The sequence below is a fragment of the Prionailurus bengalensis genome, chromosome B1, assembly GCF_016509475.1.
Source record: "Prionailurus bengalensis isolate Pbe53 chromosome B1, Fcat_Pben_1.1_paternal_pri, whole genome shotgun sequence".
Classification (NCBI taxonomy): domain Eukaryota; kingdom Metazoa; phylum Chordata; class Mammalia; order Carnivora; family Felidae; genus Prionailurus; species Prionailurus bengalensis.
In genome coordinates this window covers 17,265,718-17,290,140 of record NC_057344.1, presented here as the reverse complement: position 1 = coordinate 17,290,140, position 24,423 = coordinate 17,265,718, and the positions used below count along the sequence as shown (strand labels likewise).

The 24,423-nt window shown below is 40.8% G+C and overlaps 1 protein-coding gene across 1 annotated transcript in view; it reads left to right on the top strand.

Moving 5' to 3' along the window:
- Positions 1–21,929, top strand: part of MTNR1A (melatonin receptor 1A) — a 39,506-nt gene extending 17,577 nt beyond the window's left edge. Inside the window, exon 2 of the mRNA XM_043553917.1 lies at positions 20,809–21,929. Within this exon, the coding sequence (XP_043409852.1) occupies positions 20,809–21,677 (869 nt within the window). The 3' untranslated portion in view covers positions 21,678–21,929. The remainder of the gene's footprint in view (positions 1–20,808) is intronic.
- The last annotated feature ends 2,494 nt before the right edge of the window (positions 21,930–24,423 follow it).

The window sequence follows — 24,423 nt, the reverse complement described above, 5'->3', positions numbered from 1 at the left end:
GTGCTGATGGCTCAGAGCCTGGAGCCTGCTTCAGATTCTGTGTCTCCCTCTCTCTCTGACTCTCCCTCGTTCATGCTCTGTCTCTCTCTGTCTCAAAAATAAATAAACATTAAAAAAAATTAAAAAAAAAAAAGAAAATTAATCAACCATATAATTGTGGATTAATTTCTGGGCTTTCTATACTGCTCTATTGATCTACGTGTCTATTTTTGGGCTAGCACCCTAAAGTTTTTATTACTCCAGCTTTATACTATAACCTATAATCTAGAAATTTGATGCGTCTAGCTTTTTCTTTTTCAAGATTCCTTTGGCTATTCAGGGTCTTTTGCGGCTCCATACAAATTTTAGGCTCCTTTGTTCCAGCTATGTGAAAAATGCTGCTAGTGTTTTGATAGGGATTGCGTTAAATGTGCAGATTGCTTTGGAGAGTATAGACATTTTAACAGTATTCGTTCTTCCCATCTGTGAGCATGGAATGTCTACCTATTTCTCTCTGTTATCTTCAGTCTATTTGATCAGTGTTTAAGAGTTTTCAGAGTACAGGTCTTGCACAACTTTGGTTAGATGTATTCCCCAGGTATCATTGTTTGGGGTGAAATTGTACATGGAATTGTTTTCTTAATTTCTCTTTCTGCTGCTTCATTCTGAATGTACAGAAATGCAACCAGTTTCCTTACAGTGCCTTTGTATGTAGCAGTTTTTTATTGGAGTCTTTAGGTTTTCTATACAGAGCGTCATGTCATTTGGAAATAGGGAAAGTTTTACTTCCTTCTTAACAGTTTTGATTCCTTTTATTTATTTTTGTTGTCTGATTGCTGTGGCTAAGATATCTAATACCATGCTGAATAAAAGTGGTGAGAGTATATAGCCCTGTCTTGTTCCTGACCATAGAGGAAAAGCTCTCAGTTTTTCCCCATTCGGAATGAGTTAGTTGTGGGTTCTTCATAGCCGGACTTTAATTATCTTGAGGTATGTTCCCTCTAAACCTATTTTGTTGAGTTTTTTTTTTTTTTTTAATCATGAATCGATGTTTTACTTTGTCAAATGCTTTTTTTTCGACATCGATTGAAAGGCTCATGTGGTTTTTACCCTTTCTCCTATTGATGTGATGTGTCTTGTTTGATTTGCAAATGTTGAACCACACTTCCAGCCCTAAAGTAAATTCCACTTGATCATGGTGAATGATTTTTTCAATGTATTTTGGATTTGGTTTGCTAGTATTTTACTGAGAAGTTTTGAATCAATGTTCACCATAGATATTGGCCTGTAATTCTCTCTTTTATTGGTGTCTTCATCTGGTCTTGGTTCAAGGTAAGGCTGGCCTCATAGAATGAATTTGTAAGTTTTCCTTCTTTTCTATTTTTTGAAGTAGTTTAAAAAAATAGGTATCAATTCCTCTTTAAATGTTTGGCAGAATTCACCTGTGAAGTCATCTGCTCCTGGACTTTTGTTTGTGGGGAGTTTTTTGATTACTGACTCCATTTCTTGACTGGTTATCAGTCTTTTCAAATTGTCTATTTCCTCCTGTTTCCGTTTTGTGAGTTTTTACATTCCTAGGAATTTGTTCATTTCTTGCATGTTGTCCAATTTGTTCGGATACAGTTTTTCATAATGTTCTCTTATGCTTTTATTTCCGTGGTGTTATTTCCCTTTTCTCATATGTGATTTTATTTGAGTATTTGAGTACTTTCTCTTTTTTTTTCTTGAGAAGTCTGGCTAGAGGTTTATGAATTTTACTGATTTTTTTCAAAGAACCACCTTTTGGTTTCATTGATTTTTTTTTTTTTTTTTAGTTTCTATGTCATTGATTTCCGCTCTAACCTTTATTATTTCCTTCTGTCTGCTGTTTTTAGGTTTTGCTCATTTCTAACTCCTTTTTTCTAGCTCCTTTAGGTTTAAGGTTAGGTTGTGTATTTGAGATTTTTCTTGCTGCTTGTGGTGAGTTTGTATTGCTATAAACTTCTTAGAACCACAAATGTTCTATCCCAGAGGTTTTGGACTGTTGTGTTTTTATTTTCATTTGTTTTTTGGTACTTCATTATTTGGCTTTGATTTCCTGGTTGACCCACTCATTGTTTAGTAGCATGTTATTTAACCGCCATGTATTTGTGGTCTACTCAGACTGTTTTCGTATAGTTAACTACTAGTTTCATAGCTTTGTGGTCAGAAGAGAGGCATAGTATGACTTTGATCTTCTTGAATTTGGTGAGGCTGGTTTTGTGCCCTAACATGTGATCCATTCTGGAGAATGCTCCATGTGCACCTGTGCACTTGGAATGTGTATTCTGTTTTAGGATGGAATATTCTGAAATTATCTGTTAAATCCATCTGTTCCAGCGTGCCATTCAAACCCATTGTTTCCTTGTTGATGCTCCGTGTACATACTCTGTCCATTGATGTAAGTGGGGTGTTAAAGTCCCTAACTACCATTGTATTACTATCGATTAGTTCCTGTACGTTTGTCATTAACTGTTTTATGTATTCAGGTGCTTCTATGTTGGGTGTATAAATATTTACAATTGTGGGGCATCTGGGTGGCTCAGTCAGTTAAGCATTTGACTCTTGAGTTTCGTTCACATTATGATCTCACAAGTTTGTGAGACTGTGCCCCATGTTGGGCTCTGTGCCTACAGTGCAGAGCCTGCTTGGGATCCTCTCTCTTCCTCTTTCTATGCCCCTCCCCCACTTACGCTCTCTCTCAAAAATAAACATTAAAAAATAAATATTTACAATTGTTTAATATTCTTGTTGAAGATATATTATATTATATTATATTATATTATATTATATTATATTATATTATATTATATTATAGTGTTCTTATTTTCTATGACAGTCTTTGTTTTAAAGCCCATTTTGTCTAATGTAAGTATTGCTACTCCGGCTTTCTTTTGACCTCCATTTGTGTGATAGATATTTCTCCATCCTCTCACTTTCAATCTCAGGAGACTTTAGGTCTAAAATGATTCTTTTATTTTTTAAATAAAAATTTTTTAATGTTTATATTATTATTTTTGAGACAGAGAGAGACAGAGCATGAACGGAGGAGGGGCAGAGAGAGAGGGAGACACAGAATTGGAAGCAGGCTCCAGGATCTGAGCCATCAGCCCAGAGCCCGACGTGGGGCTCGAACTCACGGACCGCGAGATCGTGACCTGAGCCGAAGTCAGACGCTTAATTGACTGAGCCACCCAGGTGCCCCTAAAATGATTCTTTTATAGGAATCACATAAATATTGTTTTTTTTTATCCATTCTGTCACTCTGTCTTTTGATGGGAGTGGTTAGTCCATTTAAATTCAACGTAATTATTGATAGACATGTATTTATTGCCATTTTATTACTTGTTTTTAGTTGTTTCTGAAGATTTTCTCTGATCCTTTCCTGTATTTCTTTCATGTTTTGTGGATTTTGTTTAGTTACATATTTGGATTCCTTTCTCTTTATTCTTTGCATATTTATTAGTGGATTTAAATATACGGTTACCATTAAGTTTGTATACAACCTCTTTTGCATATAACAGTCTATATTAAGCCAATGGTCATTTAAGTTTGAACCTTTTATTTTCTCCCTTCCTCCCCACATTTAGGTATATGTTATTGTTGGTGCCTTGACTGATTTTTTACATAAATATTCATTTTTACTGCTTTGATGTTTCCTACCTTTATATTGCCACATTGGGCCTCTCCGTTCCATTCAAAAAGTCCTCTTTACTGTTTCCTGCAGGGCTAGTTTAGTGGTCATGAACTCCTTTAGTCTTTGCCTGGGAAACTCTTTCTCTCTCCTTCTAAACTATAGCCTTCCTGGGTAGAGTATTCTTGGCTGCAGACTTTTCCCATTCAGCATTTTGCATGTATCACGGTACTCCCTTCAGACTTGCTAAGTTTCTGTTGAAAAATCTCCAGCTAGCCTTATGGGGTTTCTCTTGTTAGTTAAGGGCTTCCTTTGTCTTTCTGCTTTTAAAACTTATTATCATTCTATTTTGTAAATTTAATTATAATATGCCTTGGTGCCTGCTTCTGTTGATTTTGATGGGAGTTCTCTGTGCCTGCTGAATCTGGATGTGTCCAGATTAGGGAAGTTTCCTTCCCCGGATTAGGGAAGTTTACAGGTACTGTTTCTTCAAATAAATGCTCTGCCTCATCTTTCTCTCTCTCTTCTTCTGGGACTCCTAAAACATGAATGTTATTATGTTTCATGGAGTCACTGAGTTTTCCAAGTCTGTACTTAGTTTGTGTAATTCTTTTTCTCTCTTCCATTTAGCTTGATTACTTTCCATTACTGTGTCTTCTAGGTCATTAACTTGTTTTTCTGCTTCTTCCATCCTGCTATTCATTCCATCAGGCATGTTTCTCATTGCATTTATTAAGTCCTTTATCCCTGCTATGCTATTCCTTATCTCTGTGTTAAGGGTCTCACTCACGTCTTCCCCTCTTTTCTCAAGTCCTCCCCCATACATGCTCTTTCTCTCACAAAAATAAATAAATAGAAAGAAAACCAAAGGTGGAGGCATCACAATCCTAGACTTTAGCCTGTACTACAAAGCTATAATCATCAAGACAGTATGGTATTGGCACAAAAACAGACACATAGACCAATGGAATAGGATAGAGACTCCAGAATTGGACCCACAAATGTTTGGCCAACTAATCTTTGACAGAGCAGGAAAGAGTATCCAATGGAAAAAAAGATAGTTCTTCAGCAAATGGTGCTGGGAGAACCGGACAGCAACATGCAGAAGAATGAACCTGGACCACTTTTTTACAACACACACACAAAAATAAATTGAAAATGGATGAGACCTAAATGTGAGACAGGAAACCATCAACACCCTAGAGGAGAAAACAGGCAACAACCTCTTTGACCTCAGATGCAGCAACTTCTTACTCAACATGCCTCCAAAGGCAAGGAAAAAAAGAAAAAAAAGAACTATTGGGACTTCATCAAGCTAGAAAGCTTCTGCACAGCAAAGGAAACACTCAACAAAACTAAAAGGCAACTGACAGAATGGGGGAAGATATTTACAAATGACATATCAGATAAAGGGTTATTATCTAAGATCTATTAAGAACTTACCAAACTCAACACCTGAAAAACAAATGATCCAGTGAAGAAATGGGCAGAAGACATGAACAGACATTTTTCTAAAGAAGACATCCAGATGGCTAACAGACACATGAAAAGATGCTCAACATCACTCATTGTCAGGGGAATGCAAATCAAAACCACAATGAGATACCACCTCACACCTGTCAGAAGGGCTAAAATTAAAAATTCAGCAAACAGATGTTGGCAAGGATGTGGAGAAAGGGAAACCCTCTTGCACTGTTGGTGGGAATGCAAACTGATGCAGCCACTCTGGAAACCAGGGTGGAGTTTCCTCAAAAAATTAAAAATAGAATTGCTCTACGACCCAGCAATAACACTACTAGGAATTTATCCAAAGGATACAAGAGTGCTGATTCATAGGGACACATGTATCCCTGTTTATAGCAGGGCTGTCAACAATAGCCAAATCATGGAAAGAGCCCAGATGTCTATCAACAGATGAATGGATAAAGAAGTGGTGTTTTATATATATATATATATATATATATATATATATATATATATACACACATATATATATATGTTATATATATGTGTATATATATGTGTAATATATATATTATATATGTTATATATATGTGTAATATATATATTTTATATATATACACACACACACACACACACACACACACAATGGGAGTACTTCTCATCAATGAAAAAGGATGAAATCTTGCCATTTGCAACAACGTGGATGGAACTGGAGGGTATTATGCTAAGTGCAATAAGTCAGTCAGAGAAAGACAGATATCATACGTTTTCACTCATATGTGGAATTGAGAAACTTAACAGAAGTCCATGGGGGAAGGGAAGGGGAAAAAATAGTTACTAACAGGGAAACGAACCATAAGAGACTCTTATATACGGAGAACAAACTGAGGGTTGATGGAGGAGAGACGGGTAAATGGGTGATGGGCATGGAGGAGGGCACTTGTTGGGATGAGCACTGGGTGTTGATCTACTCCCGAAGCCAAGAGCACACTGTATACACTGCATGTTAGTTAACTTGACAATATTATATTAAAAAAAAATATTCACAATTGTTCTTTTCATTGAAGATTATGTTATAATTATATAGTGTTCTTCTTTTTCTCTTCTTACAGTCTTTGTTTTAAAACCTGTTTTGTCTAATGTAAGTAGTGCTCCTCCGGTAAATATCCTTATGATCAGTGCTTTAAATTCTCTATCAGGCATCTTCCTTATATTTGTTTCACTTAGATCTCAGGTTGTGCCCTTGTCCTGTTCATTCATTTGGGATAAACTTCTCTGTTTCCTCGTTTTGTCTGCCTCTCCGTGCCTATTTCTCTGTTAAAAAAAAAAAAAAGGCAGCTGTGTCTTCTGTTTCGAAAGTAGTGACTTTATGAAGAAGAGGTCCTCGAGTGCCCTGCAGTGCAGCGTCCCCTGTTCACCAGAACCTGGCACTTCAGGAGAGTGTCCCGTGTGTGTTGCTTATGCCCTGCTGCTGCGTCTGAGTCACTTTTCCTTTCCGTGCAGTCGTCCGCACGGACTCTTTGCCAGTTGCTGGTTTTGTCTGCTTTGTGCGGTATTAGCGGGACCCAGGCAGGCCAGCTCTGAGGGTGCCTGTCTGCAGGGACCTCGAGAACGGGGCACTGGTGGTAGCAAAATCCACGTTGGGCCACTAGTCCTAGGCCAGATCTTCTGCAGCGCTGTGGTGGCTGGGGGCTGTTTGTCGAGCACACGGCTGGGCCCGGGGCAGGGAGGCAGCTGTGCACCCAGCATCTGGGCAGGGGGTGCCGCCAGGCACGCAGCAGTGGCCGGGTGGGGCACGGGCACAGCTTTCGCCAAATTTGCCCTGAGGCCTGTGCTGAGGTACACGTGTGTGTGCAACCCTGCCCCCTTCAGGTGGCCCCATGTTTATGCCGGGAAGTGGCATGAACACACTCCCACACCATTACCAACAGACCTGTCTCCTCTTTGCCTCCCAGCCTTGCGTAAACGGCTGTGTGTACGTTGCCTCTCCACACAGGCTGTGTCTCTTTAAGGGCAGCCACTTGGCCATCCCTGGTGCCTGGGTGGCCCAGTGCTGAGTCAGCTGACTCTTAAAGCTCCAGGCTCCAAGTCCCACTGGTTTGACAAACTCAAGTCAGCCTGCCCTTTGGCTCTTATAGTCAAACCGTATGGGGATTAGTTTTCCCCGTGTGAGCTCCCTGGTGCGAGGGCCCATTTCTCCGCCCTCTCCATGCAGGTGGCTCCCTCCCTCCCGCAGCCAGCCCCTCTCCACCTTTCTGCCCTTCCCAACCTTTCGGATGCAGCTTCCTCTCTATATGTAGTTGCGGAGTCTGCCCTTCCAGTCTGCAGGTCGCTCTCCAGGTCACTAACTTGGATGCGGATGATGTCTAGCTGTCAACGTGGGACAGGCTGAGCTCAGGGCCCTTCTATTCCGCCATCTTCCCAGGCTCCCCGCTGACATCGGTAGTTTGTGTTTAGCTTGTACATGAAAGGCCGAATCAATGGGACTGTAATGTGGATATTTACATATTACAAACATCTCCCTAAACCACCCTTCTGGGAAAAGAGTAATGAGATCTAGAAAATGAGGAGAGTTCTTGGCAGGATTTCACACTTTTAAAAATTGAAAACTGGACTACAGCTCGAGGGTTATGTCACTTTATGATATGCGCAAGTTTTCTTAGTCTCTTTTGCTACATATATTACTGTATGGTAACAGAACACTCCATCGATCAACTCAAGTTTACAGTGTTAAAGAGTCACCACCAAGGTAAGGAGTAGGACCGGGAAAACAGTGAGATGCAGACAGAGCGTCAAAGAGCCAGGGAGGCAAGTGGGGTCAAGGAAGCAAGACAGCAAAAATCTAAGGTGTGATCAGGTATCACATGCATTGTATGTTACACTCTTCGCACAGGGTAGTATATGGACAGTCTACGTGGACAGGGTATTAGATGTCAGGACCATGAGGAGGAGGAGGGCTGAGTGAAGGCTCATTAAGAATGCCCCTGATGACTGGAGAGAAGTTTCAGCAACGCGGTGTGGGTAGAATCCAGATGTTGCAGGAAGGTGAGTTGAAAGCAGGTGGGAAGACAAGAGAGGGAGAGGAGGGGGGTCCCCTTTGAGGGGAGAGGAAAGGGCTGGTAGCCAGAAGGATAAAAGGAGGCTTATGTGTCCAGGAAGAGCCCTGCAAGACGGCAGGGATTGGGAGAGGAGTCCTTGCCGGGAGAGAGGCCACCTCAGCCAGGGCTTTCTGACCGGGGAGGAACTTTCTGTGAAGCACAACACGTGGTTTTCATCACGGTGGAAGAGAAGGAATAAATATTTATCCAAAGCCAAATGTGCTCTATGCGCTCTCTCAACTCCTCACTGTGGTCATTGTTACCCTGATTTATTACATATTGGGAGCCCGAGGCTCCGGGAAGCTGTGACTACACCCGAGGGTGGTTAGCAGGTGTCATAGCCAGGATCTGAATGCAGATGTTTTTGTTTCTAAACTTATGGTCCACGCTGCCTCCAATAATCTGAAAAGACAAGTCTCTCAAATATAGTCCTTGGAAATCTAAGAATGTAAGGCACTGCCTGTGAGCTTTGATATGCAAAATAGATAGCTTCTTCTTTAAGCCGGACTTCTTAGATCTGAGTCTACGGGATTTGCTGCGTAAAACAAATGAAAAATGTTTTCAAGAGCAGCCAACGTATATTTTTTCGCTCTTTAAACTGGTCTTTATCTCTTTGATGTTAGGCACAATTCAGGCACAGCCAGGGTTTTATATTTTTAATTATGAACAATAACTCAGGGGGTCTCTAATCTTGCTTTCCAAGTCCAACTCCAGGCTAATACTGGCCTGTTGAGAAAACCAACATCCTGGCAAATAAGAGCCAAAAAAAAAAAAAAAAAAAAAAAAAAAGGAACTAATTTCTACCTTTGCATGAGTGAGGTTTAGCGACTTCAGGGTACCTTTCTTCACCCAGAAAACTGTTCCCGATCATGTGCTACGTGCCAGGCACTGTGCAGTCACAGTCCTGGACCTCAAGAGGTCTTTAGAGGGAGACAGACTTCTATGGAAATGATTGGGGCATGTGCTGGTTTGATGTTGGAAACGTGTACACATAACAAGTATGAAAGGAATGAAAAGCAGTACCAGGGCACCTGGGTGGCTCAGTCCGTTAAGCATCTGACTCTTGATTTCGGCTCAGGTCATGATCTCATGGTTAGTGATCTGGAGCCCTACGTCGGGCTCCGTGCTGGCGGTGTGGAGCCTGCTCGGGATTCTCTGTCTCTCCCTCTTTCTCCACCTCTTCCCTGCTCAGGAGGAGGCATGTTCTCTGTCTCTCAAAATAAGTAAACTTAAAAAAAATAAGCAATACCAAAAAGCATTTAAACTCTGGACCCTCTACCCAATATGGCTGGTTGGTTTGTTTCTGTAAGATAGCATAGTAAGTAGTTTTTCTTTTTTTTTTTTTTTTTATCTTAGAAGTGGGCGACTTGTGTAGAAAACTACCTAACTGCATCACAGAGCTGAACGTCTGTCTATCTCAGGTTGCCTAGAAACAGAACCTGAGAGGGAGCTGGCATGTTCGCTGCTCCTGCTTTGTTAAGGGAGTGCTCTCGGGAGAGACCTGTGGTGGGTGAGGGACTCTGACTAGGGCAGGGAGAGGCAAGCAAGGAAAGGATCTTAGGTCCAGCGGAGACTTGGCCTGATCTGAGAAGTTGAGGCCTCCGGGTGTAAATCCAACCACAGAGTTGTAGCCATTGAACGTGAAGGGGCTGGCCTTTTGTACTCCATTGTCAATTGGTCATCCATTGTCTACTCAACTGAGGGCAATTCTCTGGAGAAGGGTGTAGCTGCAACTAAATGGAAGCACCCAACCTTCATGAAAATTCCAGGGATAAGTGCACCTACCAGCCTGGCAGAGGGACTTGAAAAAGGGACTTGGAAAAGATATCGGCGACATCTACTCCAAGGCCTGTGACATACAGAAGAGGTAACAAACAACCCAGAGACCAGCCTGCCATAGTAATGGGCTCCCCCTGCCAGCATTTTGAAGAGGGTCCACATAAGCAAATGAATTCTCCGCAGGTTACACCATTGCACAGATTTAATTGTTACCAAATTAGGACCAAGATAGCTAGAGTAGCAACATGTTGATGAGGACAAACTCAAGGCCCAAACTTTATACAGTGTTAGGGAGAGAGATTTCTTCCCTGTCAGGTGACTCAAACTTTCCTTCTCAAAGTTCCCCACATTGGCATTTCTGCCTCAATTGGGATGCTTGGTTTTCCTTTGGCTTTAATCACAGGGTGTGGCAAAACCAAGGCACTGCAGGGAGCTCCTGCATTGCAGACATACACACATCACTGCTCCTACTGTGTGGTAACAACCCAGTTTCCCCTTGAAAATCAGGATTAATCACCCCCTTCGGGATGGTCTATTGATTCCCTGGGAGGAGGAGCCCAAAGCAGCCAGGTGGCAGTCTCAACTTCCAGTTTGGGGAAACCAATGTTATGTCTCTTGGTGGAACATTCTTCTCTTGGGAGCTAAGACTTGAGAACAGAACCTACAGTTGTGAGGGCAGGAAGCAAATGTTTTGCTAGGGTATCACTAGGATAATTAGATGAAGAAAAATGACCATTTCCACCCTTGATTTTCTGATCCATGAATCCAGTCACTGATTTAGAACACACACTACACCCTGGGGGACACCCTAGGCTCATCCAGCTGGTGCTGGAACTAAACCTTCACAAGGCATTCTACCGCAATGCCTTGCTTCATTTGCTGTAAATTGAGTTCCTCCATCAGAAGCAGTGTTTTTACCATAAACAAAGACAAAGGCATCTTGTAAGTCTATGAATGTCAGCTTGGTGGAAGAATTAAGGGTACGAAAGGCAAATCCAGATCCAGAATATGCTTCTATTCCACTGTGAACAAAGTACTTCCCCTCTGATGATGGCAGTGGTCCAATGTAATCAATCTACCGCTATTGTCTGGCTGATATTCTTGGGGAATGGTGCCATATCAGTGTTGGTCTCTGCTGTTGACAGGTTGCTGACACACCAGGTCAGCAGTGGCTATAACCAGGTCATTTTAATGAGTAGTACTCTGTGTTGCTGGGCCCATTAATAACTTCTGTTTCCGGTGCATAACTTTGTGAGCCTAGTGGTCAGGGACAGTGGTGGCTGAACGAAGATCAATGTACACAGGCTGTGTCATTAAGATCCTCTTCTAGACCAAAGAAAGCCAGAATAGCCATACTTATATCAGACAATCTAGATTTTAACATAAAGTCTGTAATAAGAGATGAAGAAGGGCATTATACTGTAACTAAGGGGTCTATCCCTTAATCATAATTAAGGGGTCTATCCACCCATAAGACCTAACAATTGTAAACATTTATGCGCCAAATGTGAAAGCTCTCAAATATATAAATCAATCACAAACAAAAAGAAACTCATTGATAATAATACCATAACAGTAGGAGACTTCAACACCCCACTTACAGCAACAGACAGATCATCTAAACAGAAAATCAACAAGGAAACAACGGCTTTGAATGACACACTGGACCAGATGGCCTTAACAGATACATTCAGAACATTTCATCCTAAAGCAGCAAAACATACATTCTTCTCCAGTGCACATGGAACGTTGTCCAGATTAGATCACATACTCGGACACAAATCAGCTGTCATCAAGTACAAAAAGATAGAGATCATACCGTGCATATTTTCAGACCACAATGTTATGACACTCAAAATCAACCACAAGAAAAAATTTGGAAAGATAACAAATAGTTGGAGACTAAAGAACATCCTACTAAAGAATGAATGGGCTAACCAAGAAGTTAAAGAGGAAATTAAAAAGTACATGGAAGCCAATGAAAATGATAACACCATAGCCCAAAACCTTTGGGACGCAGCAAAGGCAGTCATAAGAGCTGAGTATGTAGCAATCCAGGCCTACCTAAAGAAGGAAGAAAGGTCTCAGATACACAACCTAACCTTACACCTTAAAGAACTGGAAAAAGAACAGCAAATAAAACCCAAAACCAGCCGAAGTCAGGAAATAATAGAGATTGGAGCAGAAATCAATGCTATTGAAACAAACAAACAAAAAAAAATCACCCAAAAATCAGATCAATGAAACCAGGAGCTGGTTCTTTGAAAGAATTAACAATTGATAAACGACTAGCCAGTATGATCAAAAAGAAAAAGGAGAGGACCCAAATAAATAAAATCAAGAATGAAAGAGGAGAGATCACAACCACAACAGCAGAAATACAAACAATAATAAAAGAATATTATGAGAAATTATACGCTAATAAAATGGGCAATCTGGAAGAAATGGACAAATTCCTAGAAACATATAAACTACCAAAACTGAAACAGGAAGAAATAGAAAATTTGAACAGACCCATAACTAGTAAAGAAATGGAATTAATAATCAAAAATCTGCCAAAAAACAAGAGTCTAGGGCCAGATGGCTTTCCAGGGGAATTCTATCAAACATTTAAGGAAGAGTTAACACCTATTCTCTTGAAGTTGTTCCAAAAAATAGAAACAGAAGGAAAACTTCCAAACTCTTTCTATGAAGCCAACATTACCTTGATTCCAAAACAAGATGAAGACCCCACTAAAAAGGAGAACTATAGACCAATTTTCCTGATGAATATGGACGCAAAAATCCTCAACAAAATATTAGACAACTGGATCCAACAATACATTAAAAGAATTATTCAAAAATTATCCCACAAGCAAGTGGGATTTATACCTGGATGCAGGGCTGGTTCAGTGTCCACAAAACAATCAATGTGATTCATCACATCAATAAAAGAAAGGACAAGAACCACATGATCCTCTCAACAGATGCACAGAAAGCATTTGACAAAATATAGCATCCTTTCTTGATAAAAACCCTCAAGAAAGAAGGGATAGAAGGATCATACCTCAAGATCATAAAAGCCATATATCAAAGACCCACTGCTAATATCATCCTCAATGGAGAAAAACTGAGAGCTTTCCCCCTAAGGTCAGGAACAAGATAGGGATGTCCACTCTCACCACTGTTATTCAACGTAGTATTGGAAGTCTTGGCCTCTGCAATCAGACAACACAAAGAAATAAAAGGCACCCAAAGTACTCTTCACAGATGACAGGATCTCTATATGGGAAACCTAGAAGATTTCACCAAAAAAACCTGCTAGAACTGATCCATGAATTCAGAAAAGTTGCAGGATACAAAATCAATACACAGAAATCAGTTGCATTCCTATATACCAATAATGAAGCAACAAAAAGTGAAATCAAGGAATCGATCTCATTTTCAATTGCACCAAAAACCATAAAATACCTAGGAATAAATCTAACCAAAGAGGTGAAAAATCTAAAATTGAAAACTATAGAAATCTTATGAAAGAAATTGAAGAAGACACAAAAAATGGAAAAATATTCTCTGCTCCTGGATAGGAAGAACAAGTATTGTTACAATGTCAATACTACCCAAAGCAGTCTACATATTCAATGCAATACCTATCAAAATAACACCAGCATTCTTCACAGAGCTAGAACAAACAATCCTAAAATTTGTCTGGAACCAGAAAAGACTGCTAATAGCCAAAGCAATCTTGATAAAGAAAACCAAAGCTGGAGTCATCACAATTCCAGACTTCAAGCTGTATTACAAAGCTGTAATCATCAAGACAGTATGGTACTGGCACAAAAACAGACACTCAGATCAATGGAACAGAATAGAGAACCCAGAAATGGACGCACAAACGTATGGCCAACTAATCTGTGACAAAGCAGGAAAGAATATTCAATGGAATAAACACAGTCTCTTCAGCAAGTGGTGCTGGGAAAATTGGACAGGGACATGCAGAAGAATGAACCTGGACCACTTTCTTACACCATACACAAAAATAAACTCAAAATGGATGCAAGATCTAAATGTAAGACAGGAAGCCATCAAAATCCTAGAGGAAAAAACAGGCAAAAACCTCTTTGACCTTGGCCACACCAACTTCATACTCAACATGTCTCCAGAGGCAAGGGAAACAAAAGCAAAAATGAACTACTGGGACCTCATCAAAATAAAAAGCTTCTACACAGCGAAGGAAACAATCAGCAAAACTAAAAGGCAACCCACAGAATGGGAGAAGATATTTGCAAATGACATATTAGATAAAGGGTTCGTATGCCAAATCTATAGAGAATTTATCAATCTCAATACCCAAAAAACAAATAATCCAGGGAAGAAATGGGCAAAAGGCATGAATAGACACTTCTCCAAAGAAGACATCTGCATGGCCAACCAAGCCATGAAAAAATGCTCCACATCACTCATCATCAGGGAAATACAAATTAAAGCCACAATGAGATACCACCTCATACCCGTCAGAATGGCTAACATGAACAACACAGGCAACCACAGATGTTGGCAAGGATGCGGACAAAGAGGATCTCTTTTGCCCTGCTGGTGGGAATGCAAGCTGGTGCAGCCACTCTGGAAAACAATATGGAGGTTCCTCAAAACATTAAAAGTAGATTCACCCTATGACCCAGCAATTGCACTAGTAGGTATTCATCCAAGGGATACAGGTGTGCTGTTTTGAAGGGGCACTTGCACCCCAATGTTTATAGCAGCCCTATCGACAACAGCCAAAGCATGGAAAGAGCCCAAATGTTCATCGACGAATGAATGGATAAAGAAGGTGTGGTATACGTATACAATGGAGTATTACTCAGCAATGAAAAAGAATGAAATCTTGCCATTTGCAACCACATGGATGGAACTAGAGGGTATTATGCTAAGTGAAATTAGTAAGTCAGAGAAAGACAAATATCTTATGACTTCACTCATTTGAGGACTTGAAGAGACAAAACAGATGAACATAAGGGAAGGGAAAGAAAAATAATATAAAAACAGGGAAGGGGACAAAACATGAGAGACTCTTAAATACGGAGAACAAAGAGAGGGTTCCTGGAGGGATTGTGGGAGGCGGGATGGGCTTGGGTAAGGGGCATTAAGGAATCTACTCCTGAAATCATTGTTGCACTATATGCTAACTAACTTGGATATAAATTTAAAAAATAAATTAAAAAAAAAAAGATCCTCTTCTGGCTAAAAACAAAAGAACCCCCCCCCCCAAAACAAAACAAAACAAAAAAAACAAACAAAATACCCCAGATCCTCTTCTACTGAGATTGCTTTCTGGTAAGTTTTGTTTGGGACACATACAAAATATCTTCATACTCCTTGCCCATTCTGAAAGGCCTGTGTTCCTACTCTTTCTCCGGCTTCCTGTGTTACCAGTTTTCTAAACCTGTTCCTTCCAGTCCTTGACCATCTCGCTATACCATTAGCCACCGTCTATGAATCAGGGTAAGTGTGTGCCTGGGGTCGTCTCTGTTTCCAGGCAAAATCAACAAGCAGTTTGAAGTTCTGTTCAAAGTTCTGTTCACTGGGTATAGTTGGCCTGTAGTGCTGCAACATCCAGTTTGGGACAGGAGTAGCATGTCATGAGAAACCATCAGTAAAGCATGACCAGAAGTTTTTTCCTTCCTTATTAACTGACCACAGGGGACTCCTCATGAGGCCATAGGTGGAGGCTGTGAAAAAGGGGGCAATGTGGTAGGAATGTGGGCCACGGGCATCTGTGACACTTGCTCATGAAATTTCCTTGTGCCCTCAATACATGCTTGAGCCACATTTTGTCTACACCACTTCTTTTCTATACGGTGCAGGCCAACTTGATTGATTTTAGCGGTCAGACAATACGTAGTCCATAAGAGATTTTTCAGATCACACGGTCACTTGGTCATCTGTGGTCAAGTTTTCAGACTCTGCTAATGCTGAGTAGCAAGCCAATGACTGTTTCTCTAAAGGGGAATTCTAGTCTGCAAAGGAAGGCATAGATTTGTCACAAAATGTTGAGTCTATGGTTATAAGTCACTCCTATGTGCCTGGTAAGGGAGCCTTACATCTCCAGATTTACTACAAACAATTCAAACAGCATTGGATCATATGAGTCCAATGGTAGAATAGCTTTCAGAGACTTTTCTTATTCTCGGCTCGACTCGAAACTGCCTGCTTTTTGGGTTACTCAGTAAACGGATTGGTGTAGCATGTCAAAATTAGGGGTGTGTGTGTGTGTGTGTGTGTGTGTGTGTGTGTGTGTGTATTTAGTGGTAGGAGGGTGATGCACCAACTCGTTTTTCACCTTGGAAGATGAACACAGGTGATATTTTAAATGACTCTTTTGCCACTGTATGCCATGAACTACCAGGGTCCCTCTTGCTCCCGGAAACAAGGTTTTTAATGCCTTTAAATCTAATGCCATTAGAGAATTAAATCCAGGCCACTAAAGAACCAACACAGAGAAACCCTCCTTAAAGTTTCTCGGTCTACTTCTAGTACCAAATTTTATATCAGTCAGGGTTCAATCGATTTGAGAAACAAAATGAGTAGAGCAATTATGGGAGCTGATTAAACAATTCAGTTGAAGCTGTTGCTTCTATGTCTGGTGCCGGGGCCTTGTATTAGCCAGGGTTCGTCAGAGAAACGGAGCCAACAGAATATATATATTCTAGTAGTATATTCAATGTATTCTATTCAGAGAATAATATGTTCTCTCTATAGCAGTAGGACATAGGATATATACAATAAATAACAAAATAGTCTATTAGTATGCTAGTATATATTCTATTTAGAATAGTATATTCTATTAGTTTATTAGTATATCTATTTTATTAATATATTATATATCCTATAACATTATATTGGCTTCCTGTATTTATTATCAAGAACTGGCTCGCTTGACTGTGGAGGCTGAGAAGTCCCTCAGTCTACTATCTATAAGCTGGAGACCCAGGAGAGCTGGTGTAGTTCTGGTCTGAATCCCAAGACCCGAGAGCACCTGTACTGTCATCCCATTCTACAGACTGAGAAGACTGATGTTCCAGCCTAAGGAGGCAGGCAGAGAGACTGGGTTTCCCTTTCCTTCAACTTTTCTGTGTTAGTCAGGCCCTTACTGGATTGGCTGACACCGGAGGACCTCTGCTTTACCTGGTCTGTTCATTCAAATGCTAATTTCCTCTGGAACCACCCTTCCAGACACACCCACAAGTCATGTTGAACCAGCTCCCTGAGCATCCCCTGACCCTGGTCGGTGCTGACACATCAAATTAACCATCACGAGCCTAGAGTCTATAGATAAGGCACCTGAGAAGAAAAGATGGATGTCAAGAGGGAAAGCAAGGACAAATGAGATCGTTGGAGGAAGGGCTGGAACCCAGGAGGACAGACTGAACTCTTGTCAGTCTCCCTTTCTCCAAGCCAGGCTGGAGCTCCGAGAAGGAGCAGGCGACGCTGTGGGCCCCCTGCATCGGCGGCCCTCACTGCAGGCCGGGGACAGGAGTGAGAGGGCCAGAGCCCCCACAGTGCCGGGGGCCGTACGCCCGCCTGGAAGCGCACAGAGGACTCGACTGCTGCTTCGCTTCCACCTTTTACCCCTCATGCAATGGTCTCTGCCGGGGAACAGAAAACCCTGAAGCTCTGCATGCAAATGCCCTTTCAGCTGAGTCCATATAAGATAGACCCACCTCTGCATTTTGTGTCAAGACACAACTCTGCGCCAGGCCCTGTCGTAGGGGGAGAGAGATGCGTAAGATGGGCGCCGCCCTCATGGACTCAACAGCTTGAGCTGTGGGAAGATGGTAAGAAGGCAAGTACTTATAAATAGAAAGGCCATGACCTTGCTCTGGCCATTCCCAGAGGGAAGTCCCCGGACTCGTGCTGAAGGAGGCAGTTCAGACAAGGCAACTCTTCAGCTGTCTGCTATCTGATCTTAGTCACATCCGTGCCACATTTCACTTACAATTTAAGGTTTTACTCACCAGAATGATTGTTTGCTCAGCACTTCATAGTTTGCCTGTGTCTTTAATCATCGTGAGGCTGTTTGCGGTATCTTCTTGTTCCCGGTACAGAGACCTGTAACTGCCTTCCCCTCATTCTGGTTCTAAGATGCTTTTTTAGAATTATGCCTAAAGAGGCTCTAAGCCAGGGCCTGCCTGGCCAGAGGGCCCATTGCCCAACCCTCACCTACTTCTAGCCACAGGAACTCTCTTAGGGAAATGCACCGAGCGACATTAACAAATAAACAGCGCCGTGGCAATCTTGCATTCATGGTATGACTTCTTCCGATTGAACTCCCCGTTTCTCAGCTTTCCTCACCTCTAAAAAGTAGGGATTATCCTGCATGATCACTAGTGTTCCTCCCCATCTTAACATCCTCTGAGTCTACAAGTTCCTCTGGGGCAAGGGCTGGACGTAAATCCAACAGGAGAGGAATTGTGAGCCGTTCACGGGACTTACTTGAAATTTCAGAATGCGTTGTTGTGCTGGTTGTACAGAGGGTTGGGTGTCTGCAAAAATGGAGAGATGGCGGTCTATCTGGACGCATACAGGGCTGAGATGAAATAGGTGATCTTATAATGTGGATGATCATGATTAAGTTAATTACTCTTACCTTATCATTCTCCTCCCCAACACACACACCCTCTGCGCACACATTGCAGATGTGATAAAGCTTCCAGCTGAGACACTACTAGCCACATCTACAAAGAGCCTATGGCTTAATTGTTTTTTTCTCCCAACTCTGGTAAAATGGGATTAGTTCAAAGAAAACTAAACAAATGATTTAATTAATGTAACGACTTAAACAAAGAAGCCTAATTGCTGCAAACTATATGGGGCAGAGGATGAATGCTATGAAACAAACCTGTGACACGGTTTATGATCTCAGTTTTAGGCTCTTGAAAAATAAATCTATTTATGTCCATTTGTCATTATGACGTTTTAGGTAAAAATGTACTGCTTCGATGACAAGTTGTAGCTGAATTTCACATATTGTACATATTTTTAAAGTATTACCCACTTTGAGTTAAAAATTCATTAAAACATGCCCACGTTGGAATTTAAATATTTCACTGGCGATTGGAATTGTTCTGCGGGGAGACATAAATTTGTTCTGATTGCTTTAATTTGGCCTCGTGTAGCCAGCTTTTGAAGAAGTTGTATTTACAACAATTTATCTGAAATTCCTACTCAAATGGCAAATCCATGACTTTTTTTTTTTTTTTTTAATTTTAGCCACAACTATCTTACTTCACTTCTTTGCAATTTTTGGAGGACTGTGAAATAAAACTAACCAGACAGGAACTTCCCCTACAAAGGGTATTTTATTTCAGGTATTGGGAGATGACAATTTAATATCTGCCATCAAGCATTTGAACAGAATCCCAAGCGGGTACTATTCTAGATGCATTTACGAGGTGGACACACTTTTAGGCTACTACAGTATGGAAATATAGCAAAGTTAAGTGCACAAGTATAATGAAATGCAAAACGTAAGGTCACTCTGCCTGGAATGTTCCTCCCCACTCTTTCATGCTCACTCCATTCCTTTGTACATATTGTACTTCTTTCTATCTTATTTTTCTAAGCTTAAGGATCATAGGATCACTGTCTGTACATTTCTGTTTCTCCACCACCTAGTAAATGCATTCGGTAAGGTTTTCTTGAATGAAATGTATCATGAGTTAATCCAAATTAAATGTGGTATAAAAGTGTGATTTAGAAGCCTTCAAAAGAGGAAGGTTTTCCACATAGTTGGGCAGGTAAGTAAAGGCTTTGGGCATTTCTATCGAAAATGGGTTTGGCAAAATGAGTACCATTTTAAAAACGGGAGAGAGGAGCCATTCAAGGCAGAAAGAAGAGTAAGAAACAAAGACAAAATGAGCCACCAAAGTAAAGAACATCCTTGCGGAGTATCTTCTAAAATTTGACGAGAGTTCCTTGTTTTTGGCCTTGAAAATGTGTTGCGTTATTAACATAGAAAATATTTAGGGTTTAATTTGTAGACCTTAAGTTCTTTATGAAATCTACAAGTATTTCTACCTTCTCCTTTGGATTGAGGTGAGTGCTGTAGAATACCAACATTTGTGGAGCGCTTATCACGTGACAGATTCTGCTTGGTACTTGACATAGACTGTCTCAATTCGCGCTCATCATCCCCTTATGAAGAAGGTACTATCGTTACCCCCATCTTAGAGAAGAGGAAGTCGACATCTGGTGAGATGATGATAGTTGCCTCAGGGAGACAGCTAGCAAGGGGTGAAGTCAATATTCTAACCCAGACAGTTGACGAAAGAACCCTTTTCCTCTTCACTGTTACACTATGGCCAAGGATTTATTGCTCCCCAAGAACAGGAGTTAGAGGCAGCCTTTGAGGGTGGCTGGAGAGTTAGAGGGACAGAAAGCTCAGAACTTAGAGAAGTCACACGTCACTTGGGAAAATGTGGGACATGAGGTTTCTCAGGCCATGTAGAATATTCCAGAACAACATATGTAACACGAGTATACTGAACTCGAGATTTTTTTTTTTTAATTATAAGAGAAACCAAATGGTTTGAAGAACATCAGTTTCTGACATGGAATATGCCTCGTTTTAGGGACGTGGGAATTTGTGAACAGCAGAACTGACTTGACCAGGGCCATGGTGGGCTTACTTCCGGGTGAAGATGGCCTCCATTTCATTTATCATGCGGCAGCAGCTGCGATGCCCGGTTAGCTGAGTTGTAAGAAGAGCCCTTTGAGCAAAAAGAACTGTGAAAGAAAACCCCTGCAATCTGCACAAGATCGGTAACAACCTGTATTTTCTAAACCTTTCTCTTTTAGGAAATCTATTCGTGGTGAGCCTGGCGGTTGCGGACCTGGTGGTAGCCGTGTATCCATACCCCTTGGTGCTGATATCTATATTTAACAACGGGTGGAATCTGGGCCATCTGCACTGCCAAATTAGCGGCTTCCTGATGGGCTTGAGTGTCATTGGCTCAATATTCAATATCACTGGAATTGCCATCAACCGCTATTGCTACATCTGCCACAGCCTCAAGTACGACAAGTTGTACAGTAACAGGAATTCCCTCTGCTGCGTGTTCCTGATATGGATGCTGACCCTCGTGGCCATCGTGCCCAACCTGCGTACCGGCACCCTGCAGTACGACCCGAGGATCTACTCCTGCACGTTTACGCAGTCTGTCAGCTCAGCATACACAATCGCGGTAGTGGTCTTTCATTTCCTCGTTCCTATGACCGTAGTCATCTTCTGCTACCTGAGAATATGGGTCCTGGTTCTTCGGGTCAGGCGGAGGGTGAAACCTGACAGTAAACCCAAAATGAAACCACAGGACTTCAGGAACTTTGTCACCATGTTTGTGGTTTTTGTACTTTTTGCCATTTGCTGGGCTCCTCTCAACTTTATTGGTCTTGCCGTGGCTTCAGACCCCGCCAGCATGGTACCCAGGATCCCAGAGTGGCTGTTTGTGGCGAGTTACTATATGGCATATTTCAACAGCTGCCTCAATGCCATTATATATGGGCTCCTGAACCAAAATTTCAGGAAGGAATACAGAAGAATTATAGTCTCCCTGTGTACAGCCAGAATGTTCTCTGTGTGTCGTTCTCATGATGCTGCAGATAGGGTTAAATGCAAACCCTCTCCGCTAGTGACCAACAAGAACCTAGTAAAAGTGGACTGTGTTTAAAACACAAAGCATTGCTGACAAGGTGTACACACTTCTCAAGGTCTTACTCATTTTCGTGGCTGCCTCCCTCTTGACAGATGCCTAGAAGCACAGGGTAGTCGAGAAAACTTGCACTCTTAGGAGGTTGTCTCTAGTTTATGAGCTCCGTGGGATCAGCCTTTTGAATCGGTCTCTAATTCTGCTTATGAAGAGAAATACAGAACCTAAGAGTTATATGTTCACTGGAGAATACGGTTCAGGGACAGAGGCGTGGGCGGGCAATGATTTTAAATAAAAATGCTCAATGTATTCACGTGGAGAAACAGTGTGCGAACTTTTATGGCCAATGAGCGTCGTAAAGCATTTGCTTTTTTCCTCCACTTTTTGAAGATTTCTTGTGGGAAAACAAATGATGTGTCGTAGTCATAAACAAGCAAATGGAACAACAAGAGAGAAGTGGGATGACTGATTCATTACACGGCGACAGGCTGAAAATAAATCAGGGAATAACAACCCATCGGCAACAAACCACAGCAAAGTTTTCACTTGGCACTGGTAGCACTGGGTGACTATAGTCATGATTCTAAATGCGGTCTCTTTCTCTCAAGTGTTGCATGTTCCACTAGATAAAGAATGAACTATATGATGGAGCTCTTGTCCAGATCTCAATAACCACAGTATTTGAAAGCAATAGCGAAATACAAAATTCTATTGGATTTTATTAGACATTGGCTTCTTATTTTGTCACTGAAGATTATTCATGTCACTGACAAATTGTTTTGAATTGATCTCTGTTAATTTATGAAGTCACTTAATGAGTTTAGTTAAAATGTACCAAGAATCAAAGAGCTATAGATCCTTAGGTATAGTGCTGACTGTGTTCTAGATTGATAATCTCTTGCGGCAAGTAAATATCTGAACCAGATTGCTTTCCTTGTATAAATATTTCAAAACAATATTCTTTAATAATTCATTTCAGTATTTGATTGCTCTAATAATCCTGAAAGTCTAGGAGAAGAAAAAACGCACAGGTAAACTATGGTTTCATGAACTATGGCTCTCATTCACTCCAAAAAGCTATTTAGGACCACCTTGAGGTTTGTTACTGGAGTGCTTTGCAGGAAATTAGAGACATGTTTTCTAGTGTTATAAAGTTCTGCAACAAAACTGTCACACAGGAGGAGTTGGTGGTTTGCAACTATATACATAAGACACAAAGCGATCTGGTATATTTGCTAATCTCTGTCTAGATAATCAGAATCTCCTTGGAAAGTTCTATCAATGGTTTTAAAAGGTTCTTCTGTTAACTGTTTTTATCAAGGATATTTGAGAAACATTAAGTCATGGTTTGTGGTGGGGTTATGGAGTCAAATGTATGTGTATATGTGTGTGTGTGTAAGTTATGTCTAGGACTTTACCCATCGAGTCACTTATGTGTAAATGTTCTAGTCAGAACCAACACTAAATAGTAGAGATGAGTTTTAAATCCATGTTCCAAATTTCATATAATTGAACCTTAAAAATATTAACCATGGCAGCTAAACTCTTTTTTAAGTGTATGACACTTTTATCTTGATGCTGGGGATGAATTACTACGTTGCTAACTGTATGTTCCTTTGCTCTTTATAGAATTCTGTTTCTTAACTTATACAATAGCAAAAATGCTGACTAGAAACTGTGCCCTTTAAAAATTGTCTGTCAGGTAGAGTATCTCACCTGAAGATGAGGTGTGTAACTTTAAAGTCTTGAAATGTTTTTCTTCACTACATAGGAACACTAGCTCGTTCAAACACTGACAATAAGAAAGCAACTCATCAAGATCAAGGGCAAAGTCTCAGATTTCCTCTAATGGCATCTCCTTGTAGAAGTCTTTTAAACATTCAAAATATTATCAGTGGCTTCCTCACTGTAAAATTAATAAGTAGGAAGTCCTTAACTAAATATATTAATATTTGTGTATAGCTTGTGTATAGGCTGGAGGCTTTGTGAGGCTGAAAACAGTACATATGTCGTAACAGGGTAGGGGGGAGATGTCTTTTTCTCAAAAACAGTCAGTGGATTCTGAGACTCTAGATGGGTAAAATCTACACAAGACCATTTGATTTGGAATAAGGATAGCAAAACATCTATCACCGTCTTCTGAAATCAACGGCCAGAATCATGTGCAATTATTAACATTATGTTATTTAAGTTCCTAATACTCAGTTGAAGTGGATAGACCAAAGAATTTGACCATTCTAATTTAAGTAAATCATTTGACTATTACCAGTGGAATGACCACCTCAATTGTATTCTCGTATGAAAAATGTAAATTACGTAGGATTCTTGCTGGCCCCTAGAGAACGTCACTTTTAAACATGTTATTTTATTTCTTATACCTGTTTGCAACAGATGAGTTTGGGACATACTGACTACACATTGTTATATAAGCTACATGATCACACAAAATGTGATTGTATTTGGTTACAACTAACAGATACTGCAGATGGGGGGGGAGGGAGGAATAATTTCAGTTTGTCTACTCTGTTGTAGATTTCATTACCAAATATTTATGTAGGAACCATCTCCATGTATAAAGAGGAATTTTTTTTTTCTGACAAAGTAGCAGAACTACCTGACTTTAAAAATTCTGACAAGTAATACTGGAGGATGACCAATCTTAGAGATTAAATCGATAATTGTTCATTAAGTGAACACATTTCTGCCTGAATGTTGTGTAATGAATAATAATTTTGACCATTTTTTGGACTGTCTCTGATACATCATC